At 49.6% G+C, this 20,370-nt stretch overlaps 1 protein-coding gene across 7 annotated transcripts in view; it reads right to left on the bottom strand.

Moving 5' to 3' along the window:
• Positions 1-20,370, bottom strand: part of PLXNA4 (plexin A4) — a 516,957-nt gene that overhangs the window by 125,871 nt on the left and 370,716 nt on the right. The window contains exon 5 of one of the 7 annotated variants that reach the window (XM_064289713.1): positions 2,686-3,374. The exons of 5 other annotated variants lie outside the window; for them this stretch is intronic. In XM_064289713.1, coding sequence (XP_064145783.1) covers positions 3,234-3,374 — 141 coding nt within the window. In that variant the 3' untranslated portion in view covers positions 2,686-3,233. Of the gene's footprint in view, positions 1-2,685; positions 3,375-13,239; positions 13,270-20,370 lie in introns of those variants that run through there. One more of the 7 variants, XM_064289716.1, reaches the window with a different exon arrangement.

Here is a 20,370-nt window from a genome sequence, read left to right as displayed (position 1 = left end):
GACAGGCCAAGTAGAAAGAATCACCATTATTTGACAGCCAGGTGCCACCCCTTCATCCTTCCAGGGCCTTTCCAAGGAATGCCAGGCCTAAGGAAATCTCCAACGTCCTGCTATCAGGTAGTGGTCTTAAGCATGGTCAAACCCTCCCAGAGTGGTCCACATTTCCCAGTCTACATTGCTGCTTTGCCCCACTCACCACCCATGGATAATTCTAGAAAGCACCAGAAGTTTTCCTGACACTTTTTTTTATGTCACTTTTAAAAACTGGATTTAGTCCAACTAAAGAAATCTGTAGTCTGATGGCTCTGGGACCTTGCAGCCTTGCTATAACTCTTCGCCAGGATCTGGGTGCTTCCAAGCCATGTTACCCTCTGACTCTCTCTCCACTACCTAGATTCTCCGCCCACATTTTACACCACACAAAGCTGCCCACCCATCCCCCATCTCCGCTCCCATCCTGACCCTGGCACACAAACCACTGCAGATGCAGAGCTACACGATTAATTAAAACCACCCCACGCTGATTAAAGTCTTAAGCTAGAGTGCCAGGCATGCTAATTAACAGAGTGAGGGAATTCAGACCATAGGAAGAGGTGAAAGAGAAAGTCACCAAGGGTGGGGGAGCTTCTGCTTGGAGAACAAATCAGATGGTAGAGTGACCTGAGCTACCATCGTGATAGATGATCCTGGAGACCACCAAAGATTGAGGTCTGTCCCCTGGCCACCTTTATCACAGTATCCAGGAGAGATGTTAATTGATATGGTTGCAATAGTTCCCATGCCACCTTCCAGAATATTCCGCATGTGCCTACACTGTGCTGGGTGAGAGCATGGCACCTTGGGTGCATGGCTGGTGTGTCTGCACAAAGTCATCTCGGTGCACTATCCTCGCCCTGTTCAAAAACCTGTTGGGTGGCCTTCGGCAAGCGATTTCATCTTCACAGTGGCAGAGTACACATGAAAACACCTATTCTCTGCCCATCTCCCTGGGTCACAAGGGGGAAGAAGCTTTTTGTTGGTAGAATAATAAATTCATGCTTATGAAGTATTCTGAGATCCTGGAGTGAAAGATAGACATTGCCACTGTTTTCAATTTAATCGCAAATGGACAAAAGGTTTTTTTTTTATGTAAATCTGAGATTATGTGTTGTTAAAATAACTCGATCTGTTGTTCTTGAGCTCTGGACTTCTGTTTCCCAATTTGAAGAAAGTGAAAAAATAATACCTTGTCATACCCAGAACCTTCCCTTACCCCCTCCCCTATTGTTTCCAAAGAGGCACAGAGGAGGGGCTCTGAATTCAGACAGTTGATGGGTCAAATGGACCCTGTTACTGTTACTGCTTACCCTCTGCTTGGGCTTTCTCATTCCCAGTTATGACCAGGAGCACCCCCTTCCCCACTCAACCATGTGCCCTTCCTGACCTCACCCCTCTCTCCCCCTACATCGCCTTTCTGGGAATCACACTGGTTTTCTTTATCCTTTTGCCACCCGGCTATGCGTCCCTAAATTATATAGCTTAGCTTTGTCTGTTTTTGAACATTTTGTCAGTGGAATCTCTACTCCCTCACCTACCCTGCTCCATTGCCAAGGCCACAAATTTACAAAACAATGGCCTAGGATAGGAAGCTACCACCTGTCAGTGTGTCCCACTGTGGTGGCTTACATGTTGCTATGAGTCTGGAAGCTATGCCACAGGTATTTCAAACACCAGCAGGGTCATCCATGGTGGACAGGTTTCAGCAGAGCTTCCAGACTAAGGTAGACTAGGAAGAAAGGCCTGGCAATTTCCAACCAAAAAGTAGTCACATGAAAAACTAATGGATAAGAAGAGAAATTTGTCCAATATAGGCACACCATCAGGAAAGGCCAATCACTAGAAAAGGACATCATGTTTGATAAAGAAGAGGGTCAATGAAAACAATGAAGACCCTCAGTGAGATGGACTGACACAATCCTGCAACAACAGACTCAAATATACCAACGATCGTGAACGTGGCCCAGGATCAGGCAACGTTTTCATTCTGTTGTACATAAGGTCACCACCAGTTGGAGACAACTCAGTGACAACTAACAACTACAACACTGGGATGGGAAGACAGCGTTGTTGTTATTAGCTGTTGTTGAGTCAGTTCCAACTCATAGCAGCCCTATGTATAACAGAACGAAAAGGTGCCCGGTCCTGCGCCATCCCCACAATCACTGTTATGCTTGAGCCCACTGTTGCAGCTACCGTATCAGTCCATTTCATTGAAGGTCTTCCTTTTCTTCTCTGACCCTCTATTTTACCAAGCGTGATGTCCTTATCCCTCCTGAAAACATGTCCAAAGTAAGTGAGACAAAGTCTCACCATCCTTGCTTCTAAGGAGCATTCTGGTTGTACATCCAAGACAGATCTATTCATTCCTTTGGCAGTCCGTGGTGTATTCAATATTCTCCATTGACACCATAATTTAAATGTGTCAGTTCTTCTTCAGTCTTCCTTATTTATTGTCCAGCTTTCACATGCAGATGAGGCAATTGAAAACACCATGGCTTGGGTCAGGCGCACCTTAGTCCTTAAGGTGACATCTTTGCTTTTTAATGCTTTAAAGAGGTCTTTTGCAGCAGATTTGCCAATGCAATGTGTCTTTTGATTTCCTGACGGCTGCTTCCATGGCTGTTGATTGTGGATCCAAGTAAAATGAAATCCTTGACAACTTCAACCTTTTCTCCACTTACCAAGACAATGAGTGACAGAGAAAAGTGATGGACCCATCCAGGATTTTAACTCAAGGCCTTGGCTAAACTCCTGTACTCTGAAAAACTGTGCCCACTGCCCAGAGGACCTGGGGGCCTGGGTGTGCTCCTCTCACCTGGAGAAGTTTCTGCAGCTTCCTTGAGTCCTGGCCCCCTGCAGCCCAGCCCCTGCCTGGTGTCCTTGATGTTCGGAAAGATGCCTCCCTCTGAGGCCTGGCACTGAGGGTCCCATTCTGCCTGTTGCTGGTCGCATTCCAGAGGGTGCCTGCTACTCTGCTGCTTACATTCAGAGACGGCTCACACATGCGATGCACAGTCTCTGTGTGCTCCTCTGATTTGTTTAGCGTTTGACATCCTGGTCGAAATGTGAGTTATTACTCCATCTCTACTCTTATAATTGGATGCTAATGATACAGAGGCTACATGGAGCCTGATGGCTGGAGTTAATTTAAATGTCCAAAAGTCTTCTTAAGTACCCAATTTCCTTCAAAATCGTCAAAAAAAAAAAAAAAAAAAAAAAAAAAGAGGGCAAGAGGATCCATTAAGAAACTCTGAGTGGCTGCTGGGAGAGCTGTCAGACTGAGTGGAAGCCGTGCCTGGTGCTCCATCATCTTCTGGCGCTGTCCTGCCCATCAGCTGTCCCAAAAGCCAAGGAAAGGGAGTTGGGAAAAGTCAGCAGCTTTCTAGGAAGATGATGAGCTCAGTACTACATACGGGTCTCAGTGCAGTGGTCTTGGGAGGGGGCCCTCAAAGCCTCTCTGGGGACCTTTCTTTCCTTTGGAGGCCTCTGCCTGCCTTTCCCTGGGTAGTGCAAATGGTTAACACACTCGGCTGCTAACTGAAAGGTTAGAGGTTTGAGTCCACCCAGAGGCACCTCGGAAGAAAGGCCTGGTGATTTACTTTGGAAAAATCAGCCACTGAAAACCCTATCAAGCACAGTTCTACTCTGACAATCATGGGGTCGCCATGAGTTGGAGTCAACTCAATGGCAACAGTTTTTTTAATGTGACAAATGAATCTTCCCAGTATCTGCCATGTGAGCTAAGCTCTCTCAATTCCATGACCATAGATCTGGGTCTAACAGCCTCGGGGAGGCCCAGCTCCTGAGAAGTAGGGCAGAAAAACTCAAAGAAGAAAATTCAGCTCTCCAGACGGTTAGGCTAGCAGAGTGTGGGGTCCATAGAACCCACTGTACTGACTTCCTGGTGTCAGGCAGGACTCTATCTGCTTGCCAGCAATAAAAGTTCCTTAGGAACAGTGGCCTTGAGCTTTGCAATCCCCCTGCTGGGCCTTGGCTACAGGGCTAACCCTAACAGGGCCCTTGCTTGGGCAAAGACCAATGAGGAAGGTCAAGGGCAGCAGCCTGGCTGTCCTCAGTGTCCCCACCCACCTCTTGGCCGGAGTTCTGGGTCAAGGTCCTCGACGCTCAGAACAACAAGGACAATGGCCCCAGCATAAGGCCGGGGAGCTGAGGTCCCAAGCTCTGATCCACGCTGGGTATCTGGGGGACTGCGACACTTACGCTGCCTCTGTTGACTCATTTCAGATAGGGGAACTCAGTCCCACTCTGCCAGGGAGAGTTGGTCACAAGATATTACTTATACAAATGGTTTGGGCAGCTCGTTGCAAAGGAAAAGTAGCAGATGCTGTGGAGGGCTGCAATTTGCTGCTATTAATAAGTATAAATGCCTAATAGGAAGCCAGCTTGCTTGGGGAACTCGGACAGCCAGGGAGTGGCACTGATGCCGGAATCATCAACATATGCTGGCCCTAATTAGCAAGCAGCAGCAGCTCGGAAGCCAGGTGGGAACTCTTCACCAGAGAGCTTTCTGTGGACCCCCAAGAAACCACCCACTCCACCCCTCGGTGTGGGCGCTGTAGCAATGGCCCACGTTCATGCTTAGCCAGACCCTCGCCAAGTGAGAAAGATCCCTTTTATGTTGCACAGATGGACAAGCCATAGCTCAGAGAGGTTCAGCAGCCTGTCCAATGTCACAGAGCAGGACAGTAGGAAAAGTGGGATGAAAGTAAAGCTGTGGCTCCTGTACACACGGCCCAGGCGACTGAGAGGTCACTGGTGCCTCCACTGAGCCCCAGCTCTTGGGTGGAACATTTTACTGCATCCACGCTGCTGTACAACCAGGACGATCTGGCTGAGTCTGGGGCTGAGGGGCTCCCAGAGGCGAAGTGGCCCCTCACCAGATATAAACCCTAAAGCTACTGGTCAGCCTCAGTGCTGCCTCCTCCCAGGGAGACTTCCTGGGCTGGAAGTGAGTGTTCCTTCAAATTTGGTTGGGGAGAAAAAAGGAGTTGGGAATTGTTTTATCTCAGAGGCAGTATAAAGCCAAACCAAACCAAACCTGTTGCCATCGAGTCCATTCCAATGAGAGGCAGTATATACGTCTGTGTAAAAAAAAAAAAAAAAAAAACTTTTTTTTTTTTTTTATTACTTTGGCACGCCATCAGGAAAGATCAGTGGCTGGGAAAGGATATCATGTTCAGTAAAGTAGAGGATCAGTGAAAATGAGAAAAACCCTCAATGAGATGGATTGATACAATAGCCACACAATTGGTTCAAACTTCCCAATGATCATGAAGACAGCTCAGACTGGGCTGTTATACAAAAAGTCACCATGAGTGGGAGCCAGCTCAATGGCAACGAGCAACAACATATAGCGCATATACAGTATTTACAAAGCCAAGGTTATGGGGAAAGACAGACCTGAGTATGAATCTTGATCCTTCCACTTGTGTGACTTGGACAGCTTACTTAACCTCTCTGAGCCTGTTTCCTCATCTGAGGATGACAGGTAGCACCCTGAAACGTTGTTTGAGGATTAACAGAATTGACATGATGAATGTGTTAGTGCAATGCCAATACCAACTCTTAGTCTGCTGTTCCATCGTTTTTCTCAGATAAAATGTCCCCATGATGGGGTATGAAGTCATTCTTCTTTGTCCCGCCACACCTAGTTATCAGCACATGCACAGAAAATGAGAACCAATAAGTGAACGTTTGCATGGATGAATGGATGGGTGGATGGATGGATGGATGGATGGATGGATGGATGGATGGATGGGTGGGTGGGTGGGTGGGTGGGTGGGTGGATGGATGGATGGATGGATGGATGGATGGATGGATGGATGGATGGATGGATGGATGGATGAGTGGCTGGGTAAAGTGGCTGAATGTGTGGGTAGATAGATGGATGGGTGGATGGATGGGTGGATGAATGGATGGGTGGTTGGGTGGATGGATGGATAAATGAACTTCGTCCCTGTCAAACTGCTACATATTCCAATGACCCCATGAAGATAATTGATTTGCCAATCTTGGCTCTACTCCACAGTTTGTAATTTCTGGATTACCGCCTGTGATGGTTAATTTTATGTGTCCACTTGGCTAGGCCATGGTGCCCAGCTATTTGGTCAAACATTAGTCTAGATGCTATTGTAAAGTAATTACTGGGAATTAAATCATTTGGCCTCAAGTAAAGCCTATTCTTCCATAATGTGAGTGAGCCTCAATCTATCAGTTGAAGACCTTGAGAACAAAAAGGGAGTTTCCAAGGGTGTGTCTGCCTCCAAACTATAAATAGACATTTTGCCAGAACATTTTTAACTCTTCTCCTTCTGTCCTACACATTTTGGGACCCAAACCTGTAGGACTCTCCAGCCTGTCACCTGACTTACACGTCTTGGACTTGCCAGCTCCTTAAAATCATATGAGCCATTTCCTTGAAGTAAGCCTCTTTATATATACATCTCACTGTTTCTGCTTCTAAAGAGAACCCTGGCTAAGACACTGTAATAAATTAATCTTTCAGGATATACAATGAACTTGAGAGACCTGGCCTACCCATTGGGTAGGTCTACCTAATGTACTTGACAGGAAAAAATGGCCACCACACTTAGGTCCTGCCCAGAAAGTAAGCCCAGTAGCATGCAGGCTAGAAGGTACTTGGATGGCTGTGTGCTCTGGCGTTCATACAATTAACAAGCTGAAGGGGACATTGCAAATAATCTACCCACCAGCCCCCTCATTTTCCATGAGAAACTCAGGAGCTGAAGGGACTTGTCCAAGGTCACACAGCCCCCAGCTACTGACCCCTGTTCAGGGTGCCCCTCCTACCCTAGTCCTAAGGTTGGGGCCGGAGGAAGAGACAGAACCTCTGGCCCACAACAAGGTGGGGATGCAATGCCTCCCTCCACCCCAACCCAGCAGCTGGGAAGGAGCAGCCTTTGTCCTGAGATCAGAGTGTCGCTCCCCTCCCAGCCCTCTTTCACTGAGCGGTACTGACAAAGACAGTGGCCCCATCTGAGCTGGGACTGGGGACCTGCTGGTGGGCATTTCCCAAGCTCAGCCTGCTAAACAGGGCCTTTGTTTCAGCAGCCAAGAAGAGGAGGGAGGGGAAGGGCTGGCACGGTGACACCTAGATCCAGGCTGGGCAGCTGAGCCAAGCTAGTCCCAGCATATGCTGAGCCCTCTGGCTGCTGGCACCAGTTGGTCGTGGGAAGTAGTAGGCAGGGTAAGCTAGGTGAGCACCCCTTACCCACCCAGGCCCCGACCCTTGTGTCCAGGAAGCGGCTGCCCAGCGTCCCCAGCAATAGTCTGGCCACTCCAACGAGGGTTCATTGTGTGAAAATGGGGACATGCATTCATGTGCATAGTGGCCGGAGGGTGTGCCCAGCCATGCATAGCCGGTAATGGGAATGGCGTTTGCACACGTGTGTGGGCATCCACCTTAGAAGTGAGGAGGGTGAGACTTCGGCTCCCTTACTTTGGATACATCATCAGGAAAGAGCAATTGCTAGAAAAGGACATTGTGGCTGGTTAAGTATAGTGTCAGTGAAAATGAGGAAAACCCTCCATCAGGTGGGTCGACGTAATAGCTGCACAATGGACTCAAACACACCAGTGATCATTAAGATGGCGCAGGACTGGGCAATGTTTCCTTCTGTCATATATAAGATCACCATAACTCCACGGCAACTACACCACCAATGGGCATGTCGCTTTTTGAGTACGTGGATCTTTTGGAGAGAAGACAAAATATCTTCCTTTAAAAAGAATTTCAACCCTGGGAAGAATCATGGTGCCCAAAAGAAAGAAGGAGATACCCATCCGTGGGAAGACGTCCAGCTCCTGGCCCCTTCTCAGGGCCTCTTCTCAGGAAGCCAGGCACTGCTGGCTTCCCAAGGAGGAGACCAAGTCCAGATGCCCTGAAGAAGCTCGAGTCCTCTTCCTCTCCCCTCAGCCCCACCTAACTTCTCCCCAACGTACATCACCCCACTGACGGATCGGGGCCCAGACTGCTGGGGAGAGAGGAAGATGGTCCTGGGAGGTATGAGGTCAGCCTTGAACACACGGCACCTTTGCCCACAAGGGCAAATTGTGTCTTCTTTACAAGAGAAGCCACCCGGAGGGCATTTTCTGGTAATTCCTCAAATATGAAAGGACAGCAGTTAAAATGGCCGTATTTTAAAAGGTTTTCATGCTCTTATATGCTGCCTGTGGGAGGTTAGATGGCTACAACGTTTTTGAGACCAATTTGCCAGTTTTACTAAAACCTAAAATGACCCAGGAAGTCTCCCTCTGGTAATCTTCCCTGCAGAAACACTGGCACCTGGGCACAGGTACATGAGAATGGATATTCACTGTGGTTTTCTATGTGATAACGATTTGGAAATAACCTAGATGTCCATCCACAATTGGACATGGTCAAGTAAACTCCATGCTCGGACGTAACAGCCATCTGTACAGACTGCTGTGGGAAGGTGTTTGTGATCTATCCTTGAGTTGAAAAGAATCAAGCTTCAGAAAAAGCATATTAAGACTCTTTACAAAAAGATAACTGTGCAGCTATGTATTCATATACACACAGACATATTTTTGTGCAAGGATAATTTCTGGAGAGATAGGAAAACAGGTAGCAGTGGTTTACTCTGGGGAGTTTGAGTCTTTAACGGACAGTGTATAATTAAAAAAAAAATTTAACTTGGGAAATTAAAATAATTTTTAAAAGATGCTTTAACATTTAGTCTTTTAAATCAGATGGATCAACTAGTCAGAACAAGCTTTATTTTGGACATGCATACCAATGTTCACTGCAGCACTATTCACAGTAGCCAAAAGGTGGAAACAACCTAAATGTCCATCGAAAGATGCACGGATAAACAAAATGTGGTCATATGTACAATGGAATCTTAGTCAGCCATAAAGAGAAATGAAGTCCTGGTGCCTGCTACAACATAGACGAACCTTGAAGACATCATGCTGAGTGAAATAAGTCTGTTGCAAAAGGACAAATGATCCCACTTATATGAAATAGCTGGAATAGGGACTGAAGTTTATTAGTCGTTACCAGGGGTGGGAACAGCAATGATTGTAACGAAGGCACAGGCCCGGGCAGTGTTTCCTTCTGTTGTACACAGGGTCGCCATGAGTTGGGACCAACTTGAAGGCGGCTAACAATGATGACAGAGGTGGCAGGGACGGGGAACGGGGGAATCATTGCTTAGGAAGCATTGTGTATTTCTTAATGGTGATAGAAAATGTGCCAATGGATACAAGTGATGGCTGCCCAACATGATGAATGTAATCAATGCCACTGAGTTGAACACGCAAAACACATTGAATTGGCAAGTGTTGTGTTATATATATATTTTACCACAGTAAGACTAAACAATAAGAAACCCTGGTGGCACAGTGGTTAAGAACTATGGCTGCTAACCAAAAGGCTGGCAGTTCGAATCCACCAGGTGCTCCTTGGAAACCTCATGGGGCAATTCTACTTTGTCCTGGAGGGTCCCTATAGGTTGGAATTGACTCAACGTCAATGGGATGGATGGACAGAAGACTAAACAAAACTTTATTTTGGGTTCAAAGCTTTGATTTTTCTTTATACTCAGAAGATTTCTACCATTTCAGAACTATAAAAGGTGTTCAGGGCTGGTGGGACTCCACTACCCAGGCTGCCTATGACCAGCAACACCCTTGGTGTGTGCCCTGGGCCATGGAAGAGTTTTTGCCCTTGAAAACCATATTGTGTGGGGGGAACCATAGTTTGACCAGTTTAACTAATTATTGTGCAATCTCACCTGTCCACCCGGAAGCCCTACACAGGAAAACCACATCATTTGCACCAACACACAGAGGACCCCATCTCTCCATGGACGTTGCTAGGCAACGACCAGGGTCCATTTTGCCTGAGGTCTCCACGTGTTCAGACTCCATCATGCCCGTATCTTTGGGTCCGGGGCTTTCCCGAGTATTTCTCTGCAGGTCAGTTTAGTTTCCCTGGAGAGGTGCTGTGGTGTGCTGTGACATCACTTGATTGGGGGATCCTGAGACCTGGGTACTGGTCCTAGACCTGTCTCTAACTTGCTGTAAGCCTCAGGCAAGCGTCCTCACCTCTCGAGTTCTCAGTTTTCTGATGTAAATTGATCTCTATTGTCCCTTGTAGCTGGAAGACCTCATCATAATTAACTATATTTTAGGTGGCAGAAGTCTCCAGAAGTTTCATCCAAGGGTCTTCCCCAATTTTATTTCCATCTTGGTAACTCAATCCATCTGTAGAATGGGAAGAATCCGCTCTGCCCATTCCCTTGTTCTCATAATTTTGAAAACATTAGATGTCATCAATCTGAAATATACTTTTAACTCTAAGAATGAAAAATATCACAACTTGTGATGATAAACTATGCGCCCGCTGAAAAAACAAAACAACTAGAAAATCAGAAACGTTGTCATCCAGCTGATTCTGCCTCAGCGACCCTGTAGGACAGAGTAGAAGTGTCCCATAGGGTTTCCAAGGCTGGAATCCTTACAGAAGTAGACTGCCACATATTTCTCCTGCAGAGTGGTTGGTGGGTTTGAACCACCAACCTTTCAGTTAGCAGTCAATCGCTTTAACCACTGGGTCACCAGGCTCCACTAATCCACTAGCTTCTATTATAACCATTTCTGTCATTAATATAAACAACTGCTGGGGTGAGTAGGGGTCAGTACACACAGGAGAGTTAGCTGAGCTGAGCCCACCCTGATAGAATGGAGAGATCACAGGTTTAGGTTCAAATCCTGGTGCAGCCACTTGCCGACTGTATAACTTTGGACCAGTTGACTTTATTTCTTTGAGCTTCAGTTTCCTGACGTGGATAGCGTAATAAAGATACTCCCCTGGTGGGTGACAGATCCTGGCACATAGTAAGAGCTCCACACCTTCTACCCTTGCCTGTAAGTGGGGCAGGGAGCATGTGTTCCAGGCTACAGAACCGAGGACAGAAGGCAGAAAACCCCCACCCCCATCCGCAGGCTGTGACCCCTTTGCACTGGAGCTGAGGGTCGGCTGGCTTCCATTAGGTGGCTCCTTTCCGAGAGGTAGTAGTGGTGGTAAGTTAACCACTTCACATTGTGTGCAGAGGGGGATCTGACCCACATCAGCCTCGGGCCCGGAAGAGAGTCCCCTTCTGAATCAGAAGTGGCTGGGCAGGGCTATATTTAGACTGGGACTCGGTACAGGCAGGAAGATTGTTGGCCTGCGGTAGTGACAGGTGGGAGGAGGTGTTTGTTCCTGGCCAACATGTGCCATTCACAAAGGACAGGTGTGTTCTGGGGGGAGGCCAGGAGCCTCAGCTGCCCTCTTTCTACACTCCGGCCTCTGTCATAGTCACAACCGCCTCGGTACCAGACCACCATTGCCAATGGCAGACAGGCTCCGTAGATGCAGAACCTGAGAGAGAGATATCAGGGTATGGAGTACACCAATGGGGCTCTCAGTGACAGGGTGCTGGCCAGGAGTCTGTGGGTACCCGGGGAGCCAGGCAGTACACGGAGGAGCTGGGCTTGACATCTGACAGGTTGCCTTTCAAACCCTAGCTGTGCTCACTGAACAGCCTGGTCAGGCATTTCACATTTTCAAACCTCCGAGAGGTCGTGAGGATTAAGTAATCTAATGCATGTAGACCCCTCTGCCCGGGCTTGGAGCACCTGCACCAAACCAATGACAGCTACCTTGACAACCAGGATGGCCACGGCCGAGTCTTCTTTTTGTTTGTGTCTCCTTCTGGAACAGAGAGCTTTCCTCTAAATGAGAAGTCAAACTTGAAATTGAGCAGCGCCAGGTTCCAGATGTGCCCCCGGGAGAGCTGAGTGCTGCCCTGCGTGCCCGTGCTGGGGAGCGGTTAGGCCTTGGGAACTTGAGGTGGGACTTACGATCTGATTCAGGTCCCAGGCACTGAGGCCCCCGGGTGGCCCCCTCCAGTCCCCAGGCCCTCCAGTCCCCTCACTATTAACAGGGGTTGGGCACTACAACTCTCCAACCAGCTCGCTGTCCCCTCCCCAGATTTTCCAATAGCCTTTGTGACATATATATGTGTCTCTCTCTATATATATACACATAAATGTTGTGTCATGTATATTTTATCACTTTTGAATACAGGGCAGGAAGAGGAGGGAAAGCCCCAGGGAATCATATTGTCCCCAGCACTTGGGAAAGGGAAGGGGATGACAGATAACTCTGCGATGGCATGAGGTCAGGGTTGTCTGCGGTTTTGGCTTTTCGCTGTCTCCCCTGACCTCTGTTCACAGGCCTGACCAGAAGCTGGCAGTGGGTAGGGGGCGGGCAAGTGTGCTGGTGCCCGGCCAGACTCAGTGGCCGTGCTGAGCGCTGGCACGCCGGCACTGGCTGCCGGGCCAGGGTCACTGCAGCGAGGCCAGCACGGTGGTCTTGGCACCAAGTCCAGCAGCCTTTGCTGGGACAGGGACATGCGGATGCAGCCTCCAGACAGAGGGACTCAGAAGGTGTTTGCTGAGTTTGCAAACAAACCCACGGGAGGTGGGACTGATGCAGCAGCAAAGCAAGGCATGCGACGATTTAGGACAGGTAGCGTGGCATCAGTGGGGTTCTTCTTGAAACGTTTTTCTTCTCCATTAAGCCTGCTTGGGAGCCTGCTGGGAAGGCGGCTTGGCCAGGGCCAGACTCGGGCATGCCGGGAGCTGGTTTGGGCTTTAAATCCCCTTGCCAGCTGGCCACCGAGCACCACCCCTTGCGGGTCCTTGCAGACCAAGAGGAGAACTGGGGCCCTATTACGTACTGAGGAGCCCGGGAAGGCAGGGAGCTGTCTGTCACCTGGGGTTGGAAGGTTGCAAACCTAGCTGAGTGTCAGAATCAACTGCGGAGATTTGTAAAAACGGTGATGTCCAGGCCCAGCCAAGCTCAGACCAACAGAACCAGCATTTCCACGGTCTGGGCATGTGTACTTTCTCAAAGCACGGTCGCTGTTGTTAGTTTCCATCGAGTCAGCTCTGATTCATGCACAACAGAAAGAAACGTTGCCTGGTCCTGTTCCATTCCCATGGTCATTGGTATGCTCGAGCCCATTGTTGTAGTCACTGTGTATTCTGAGCGCCTTCCAGCCTAGAGGGCTCATCTTCCAGCACCATTACAACATTCTTTTGTGATCCATAGGGTTTTCATTGGCTGATATTCAGAAGTAGATTGCCAGGCCTTTCTTCCTAGTCTGTCTTAGTCTGAAACATATCAACCATATTTGAACTACCGGTGGCATAGCTTCTAGCATCATAGCAACATGCAAGCCACCACAGGAGGCAAAACCCACAGATGGGTGGTGGAAAGCGTGGTCCTCAATCCTTTTACCCCCATGATAATCCTGTTGATCCACTGGGCTGGGGACAACTGGCCTTGGCTAGAGTCGGCAGAGGAATCCGAGGTCTAAAGACAACACAGCGTTGCCCTCAGAGAGGGACAGCAGGTTGAAGGCGGCAGAGTACAGCGCCAGGCAGGGGGCACGGTGATAAAACTGGAGAGCATTCACACCTTGACAATTTATAAAGCAATTTCACAGCCATTATTGCCTGTGACCCGCACCACAACCTGGGGAGGTAGCGGGTCAGGGATGGTGGTCTCCATTTTACGGATGAGGACACAGGTTGGGGGAGGTTAAGTGACTTGCTCAAGTCAGACAGCCGGGGCAGCCGAGCAGGGCCCTAACACTGGCTGTGACTCCATGACCCACGACCGCCTTCCAACTGGTGCAGCCCCCTCTCTACTCCATCCCTGTCCACAGGGCCAAGTGGCCTCCCTCCCCCATGGCAAGCTGCAGCTGTGGAGGCAAACTGCTCCCAACACCGCAGAGAGTGACAGAGGCCGAGTTTGAGCTGGAGAGGTCCCTCCCAACAACATTTTATAATTGCTCCTTGGCCAATGCTCCTCCCTGAGAAGGGCTGCCTCAACTGACCTGCACACATCTCCAAACGAGGCTCTCTCTCATGGGGGCTGCCAGGATTCCAGACCACCCTGGTGGGAGAGGGGAGGGAGGCGAGCCTGACCCCTGAGACGTTACCAATTATGGGCTTGTTGCACTGGTTTAGGAGCCCTGGTGGCACAGTGATTAAGCACTCAGCTGCTAACTGAAAGGTCAGTGGTTCAAACCCACCAGCCACTCCTCAGGAGAAAGATGTGGCAGTCTGCTTCCGTAAAGATTACAGCCTTGGAAACTCTATGGGGCAGTTCTACTTTATCCTATAGGGTCGCTATGAGCCGGGATGGACTTGACAGCAGTGGGTTGCACTGGCTGAGACTTCAGGGTGGCAGCTGGTACTCAGAGCTCTCTCTTAAGTCCGCATGCTATCCTGGGGCCCAGGGACATGGTCTGGGGACACGGAGCAGAGTGAGTCCCAGGTTGGCCCAAGTAGGAGAACTTGAACTTGACGCTGTTCACAGTGTGCTAGAACTGAGTGGGTGTTTGTTCTGACAGGGGTCCCTCTCGAGCAGTCTAGCTCTCAGATGTGGCCCTAGGGATATGAAGGAGAGACGGTGGACTGGCTTTCCCTGGCCGTGCTCTCTGAGTTGTCTTTGCAGCTGGGCTGAGGAGTAGGCCTGATTCTGAGTCCCCGAGTGGTGCAAACAGTTAATGTGCTGGGCTGCTAACTGAAATGTTGGAGGTTCCAGTTCCCCCAGGGGTGCCTCAGAAGAAAGGCTGGGTGATCTACTTCTGAAATGTCAGCCACCAAAAACCTATGGAGCACAGTTCTACTCTGCTGCACATGGGGTCACCATGAGTCAGAGCTGGCTCACAAATTCTAGATGGGGGAGTCTGGGTGGGTCCATCTGGCTTCTCTGTGCTGTCCACTTTGGTCCTGTCACCTCAGGGAGAATCCAGCAAAGCCACAGATACCAAAGGCATCCCTGGCCAGCAGGGGCCCTAAGAGACCTACCTCCTTGGGATGCCAGGTACCGGCTGGTGGAGAGTAGGGTATTCAGGGCAGGAAAGTTGATAAGAATGCTCCATCCCATAGGCCCCATCTCGTCTCTGGAAGGGCCCCGGCTTGGAAGGCAGAGCTGACCTACCCCAGGTCCTGCTCAGCTTAGAATCAGCAAAGGTGGGAGAGGGCCCCCACCCACAACATGTGTCCCTGTGTATGCTCCTTCATGGAGGGCAGGGACTTCGAGAGCACTGCAAACCAAGGAGTTAGCATATCCACAAAATGGCAGCTGGAGCGTAACAGAAGGTGGCTCTGACCCCCCTCGGGTACAGAAGGGTGACTCCTCTCCCCTCTGCAGCCCTGTGGAATCTGTCAGTGCCCCCTTTGTCTTGTCCCTTTCACTCTGAAGCAGGGGTCGCCTGTAGGAGCTCAGGCACTCCACCTTCGGCCTGAACGAGCTGATAGCAGGTCATCTCTGGTGGTGGCTGCTGAAGCTTTGCTCTGGGAGCAGGGTAAGAGCAGGGCAGAGAGTCCTGGGCCCCCAACAACCCCACGAGCAGCTGTCCCTGCAAACAGCAGCCCCACCTTCGGAGCCACCTCTCCTTTCTCCCCCACCTCCTGTGACCAGACTCCTATGGCCCTCATGGGTATGACTCTGTGTACCCAAAAACCAAACCTGTTGCCATAGAGTCAATTCTGACTCACAGTGACCCTACAGGACAGAGTACAACTACCCTGTAGGGTTTCCAAGGCTGTAATCTTTACAGAAAGAGAGACGTTATACCCTTGGAAACCCTAGGGGGCAGTTCTACTATAGGGTTGCTATGAGTCAGGGTCCACTTGACAGCTATGGGTAATCTTTAGGGAAGCAGGCTGCCACGTCCTTCTCCGATGGAGCTGCCGGAGCTGCTGGGTGGGTCTGAACTGCCAGTCTTTTGGTCAGCAGCTCAGTGCTTAACCACGGTACCACGAGGGCTTCTAACGCTATGTTCAAGGAAGCTTCAAGTCTTTCTGAAGATTGGGAGAACCACCTACACCCATCCAGACCCCAGACCTGAGAAAACACATGGGGAGAAGAGAAACATGGCTATCAAAGTGCGAGTGGGTTAATATTATAATTTAATATTCAGACCACAGAACCCCAGAGTGGGAGGGGGGGCTTCAGGTCACCTAATCCAACCCTTTACTGGAGGCAACTGCTCATGACAGTCAGGCCCACCATGTATTTGCCATTTAAACCCAATCTGAAGGGAAGACAATAAGATCCAAGTGCATCGTTAAATGTTAACTAAATGGGACTCAGGAAGGAGTTTGACACTGGTGGAAACTGTGTTTATCTATAGTGCTGGCCTAATTTATTGCTTATGTACCAGGGTAATCAGTGCATAATCATAAAAATAAAGGCCTGACAGCATTCTTCATGTTTGGAAATGTAATGCTCAGGTCACTCAGCCTTCTAAAGGGGCCCCTCCCTTAGCACTGTTGTTAGCTGCGTCCATGGCAATCCCATGTGTGCAGAGTAGGGTTTTCAATGGCTGTAACCTTTCAGCGGAAACCTTGGTGATGCATTAGTTAAGAGCTATGGCTGCTAACCAAAAGGTTGGTAGTTCAAATCCACCAGGTGCTTCTCGAAAACTTTATGGGGCAGTTCTACTGTGTCCTATAGGGTCACTATGAGTCAGAACTGATGCAACGGATTCAGTTTTTCGGCTTTTGGTAACCTTTCAGAAGCAGATCGCCAATCGCCAAGCCTGTCTTCTGACGTGCCTCCATCTCATTGGTAGTTTAGCGCTTAACTGTTTGTGCTATAGACATGTATGGAGCCTCCAATGGGTGCAGGGAGTGGGCTGGGCACCTGAGGGATAAGGGTGAGTACTCCAAGGTCTTTCTGCCAGGCTGGATTCCCCAAAGCCTTTGTGGGCATGGGTGTTGGGTCTTTTCCCTACAGTGGGTGTTAGTCCAGCTAGGAAACATACTTGGCTAGGAAAATAGGCACACAGTACTCTTGTATTATGTTTTTAGTGAATAGACCTGCATTTGTGTGGCAGATGGATATGTCCGCATTTCTTGCTGTTGTATAACCAGATACGACACACCCAAGGGGGCTTGGGGGCAGTGCTGCTACCAGTACTCCTGAGAAGCCGCACTGGCTGGGGGACCTGTTGTGGAGGGTCAGGGGCATGGGAAGGACCCCCCCCCACCCCAGCGTGAAAGTTGGACAATGAATAAGGAAGATGGAAGAAGAATTGATACCTTTGAATTATGGTGTTGATGAAGAATATTGAATATACCATGGACTGGCAGGAGAATGAACACGTCTGTCGTGGAAGTACAGCCAGAATGTTCATTAAAAGTAAGGATGGTGAGACTTTGTCTCACATACTTTGGACATATTATCAGGAGGGATCAGTCCACCCCGCCCCGCCCCAGCGTGCACATGTGTGTCCCTACACACACATACATGCTCAGTGTCATAGCTTTTTCTGTAATGGGCTGGAACAGAGGAGGTTGCTAAGTGTTACAGATTGAATCTTGTCCTCCGAAAAGATAGGTTGAAGTCCTAACCGCGCCCCGCCACCCCCCCCCCGCCCACCTCAGAATGTGATTGTTTGGAAATTGGGCCTTTGAAGATGTTATCAGTTAACATGAGGTCATACTGGAGTTGGGTGGGTCCTGATCTAATCTGAGTGTTGTTGTTAGGTGCGGTTGAGTTGCTTCTGACTCATAGCCACCCTATGCACAACAGAACACTGCCCAGTCCTGCGCCATCCTCACAATTGCTGTTACGCTTCAGCCCATTGTTGCAGCCACTGTGTCAATCCATCTCATTGAGGGTCTTCCTCTTTCTTGATGACCCTCTACTCTACCAACCATGTTGTCCTTCTCCAGGAACTGATCCCTCCTGATAAGATGTCCAAAGTATGTGAGACAAAGACTCACCATCCTCACTTCTAATGAACATTCTGGCTGTACTTCCAAGACAGATATGTTCATTCTTCTGGCAGTCCATGGTATATTCAACATTCTTCATCAACACCATAATTCAAAGGTATCAATTCTTCTTCGATCTTCCTGATTCATTGTCCTGCTTTCACAAGCATATGAGGTGATTGAACACCATGGCTTGGGTCAGAAGCACTTTAGTCCTTAAAGTGACACCTTTGCTTTTTAACACTTTAAAGAGGTCTTTTGCAGCAGATTTGTCCAATGAAATGCTCCCTTTGATTTCTTGACTGCTGCTTCCATGGGTCTTGATGGTGGATCCAAGTAAAATGAAATCCTTGACAACTTCAATCTTTTCTCATGATGTCACTTATCTGAATGGTGTCCTTATAAAAGAGGAGGACAGACACAGAGGGACAGAGGAAAGATGGCCACATGAAGATGCATCTATGAGCCAGTGAACACCTGGGGCTACCAGAAGCTGAGAGAGACAAGCAAGAATCGTCCCCTAGAGCCTTTCGAGAAAACATGGCCCAGCTGACCCCCTGAATTGGACTCCTAGCCTCCTGAAGTGTGACAGAATACATTTTTCTTCTTATAAGCTATCCAGTTGGTGGAATTTTCTTATGGCAGCCCTGGGAAACATACGCCAAGTGAACCTTGGCAGTGGACATTGGACCAACCATCTCTCTCCCCACTGGGTCTTCCCTGGAGGGAGCAGTCAGGAGCAGTGTGGGCCTCCGTGGTAATGCCTGCACCACCAGCTGAACCTTCTAGATGATCCGGGTGTGTGTCCATGAATATGCAGATGTACTCACTCCATCTATACAGTCATTTCTCCCACTCCTGGTGTCACCAGTTCCCTGCCTGGTGTATTACACGGGGCTAGATGCCCTTAGCCACATCTCCACTGTCTGCTCCAGGATCTCTTAATAAATGGCCCCCATGTAGCCTCTGGGTACTGGACCATGAGCTGAAGTTCGAGTGGACATAGACCCAGAGGATCTAGGCAGCTGCTGGTCAGCCAAGAGCTGGCCCCTACAGAGAGCAGTCACAGGGCAGCTGGAGGCCCAGATGATGCCTTTGAATACATTAGAAAGAGGTGTCCACCCTCTGGGCAGCAGCAGCTACTGGGACACTAAGCCTGGCTGGATCTCGGCCCCTCTTCACCCCCTCCAGTAGGTGTCCTTGTGCAGTGAACGACCCACACAACACTATACTGTGGCTCAATGAGCATGCACACCCACAATGCCAGGGCAGTGAGTGTATCTCAGGGACCCAGGAGACCCAGGTCCAATCCCCCCTTGGCCGGACCTCACCGCCTGAGGCTGGCCAAAGAAGTCCACCTCTAGAGTTCCTGTTTCCTCACGTGGAAAACGAGAGGTTCCTTCAACTCTAAGGACTCCCTGGGTGGTGCAAAGGGTTCACACACTCAGCTACTGACTGAAAGGTTGGGGGTTCAAGTTCACTCAGAGGTTCCTTGGAAGAAAGGCCTGGAGAGCACAGTTCTTCTCTGACACTCATGGAGTCCCCATGAGTCAGGACCGAATTAATGGCAACTGGTTTTCCAGGGCTAACCATCTGAGATATATGGGACTTTGAGAGCATATCCCCCCCAGCCCAGGTCTCCCCCTCTTGAACTTGACCCAGCCCTTCCAGACCAGGCTAAAACTAAAAATCAATTTTAATTATAAAAATATGTTTACTGTATCAATAAGTCATCTGGCTCAGTGTTGGGGGAAGGGGACACCTGGAGCCGAGCTAATAAGTCACTCTGTCTGTCCGCCTCACCGCGCCGGGCTGCACCTGCCCCAGCTCCAGTATTCACCCTGCCATTAGGCTGTGGATTATTAACGATGCCCTGGGCTGATGAATGGATGCAGAGGCTTGGAGGCATATCATGAAGCTTGTAACTTGATTTCCAGGCGACCCCTTGACAGGAGACCTGATGGGTTTTTCCCTCTTCCCAGTGGTGGGGGATGATGCACTGGTGGGGGGGGGGGGGGTCGGACAGTCCCTGGAAGTGGCTCCAGGTCCAGGGGCTGAGAAATCCAGGGGCACAGGGAAGAGCCTACCTTGCCCAGGTTGCTTGGCAGGAGACAGCACAGGACGATGTACACACCAGGCTCCCATGGTGAGGACTCTTTTAAGTGAATTAGCTAATCAATTAATATTGCCAGTAGGGTTATCCCTTAGGGGGCTCTTAGGAGATAGGCACCACCTGCTTCAGACGGCAATTTGGGGGCTCAGTGACACCCTAGGGAGGAAGCAAGAGGTGCTGGTCCAAGGGGTCCGTGGAGGCCTATTGTCACCTGGGACTCCCTGATCACTGGCTCCAGGGTTCGAGCACTCTGAACTCTGCGCACCACTGCAGCCCTAGCCGTGGACAAAGGTGGAAGCGGACACCCACTGCCTCCACCAGTGGGTCATAGCCCCCATCCTGTGTGAGGGGCAGCTTGTTCA

The sequence above is a fragment of the Loxodonta africana genome, chromosome 8, assembly GCF_030014295.1.
Source record: "Loxodonta africana isolate mLoxAfr1 chromosome 8, mLoxAfr1.hap2, whole genome shotgun sequence".
NCBI lineage: Eukaryota > Metazoa > Chordata > Mammalia > Proboscidea > Elephantidae > Loxodonta > Loxodonta africana.
Note: the sequence above shows the minus strand (reverse complement) of the source record. Positions and strands in the feature narration are given on the sequence as shown.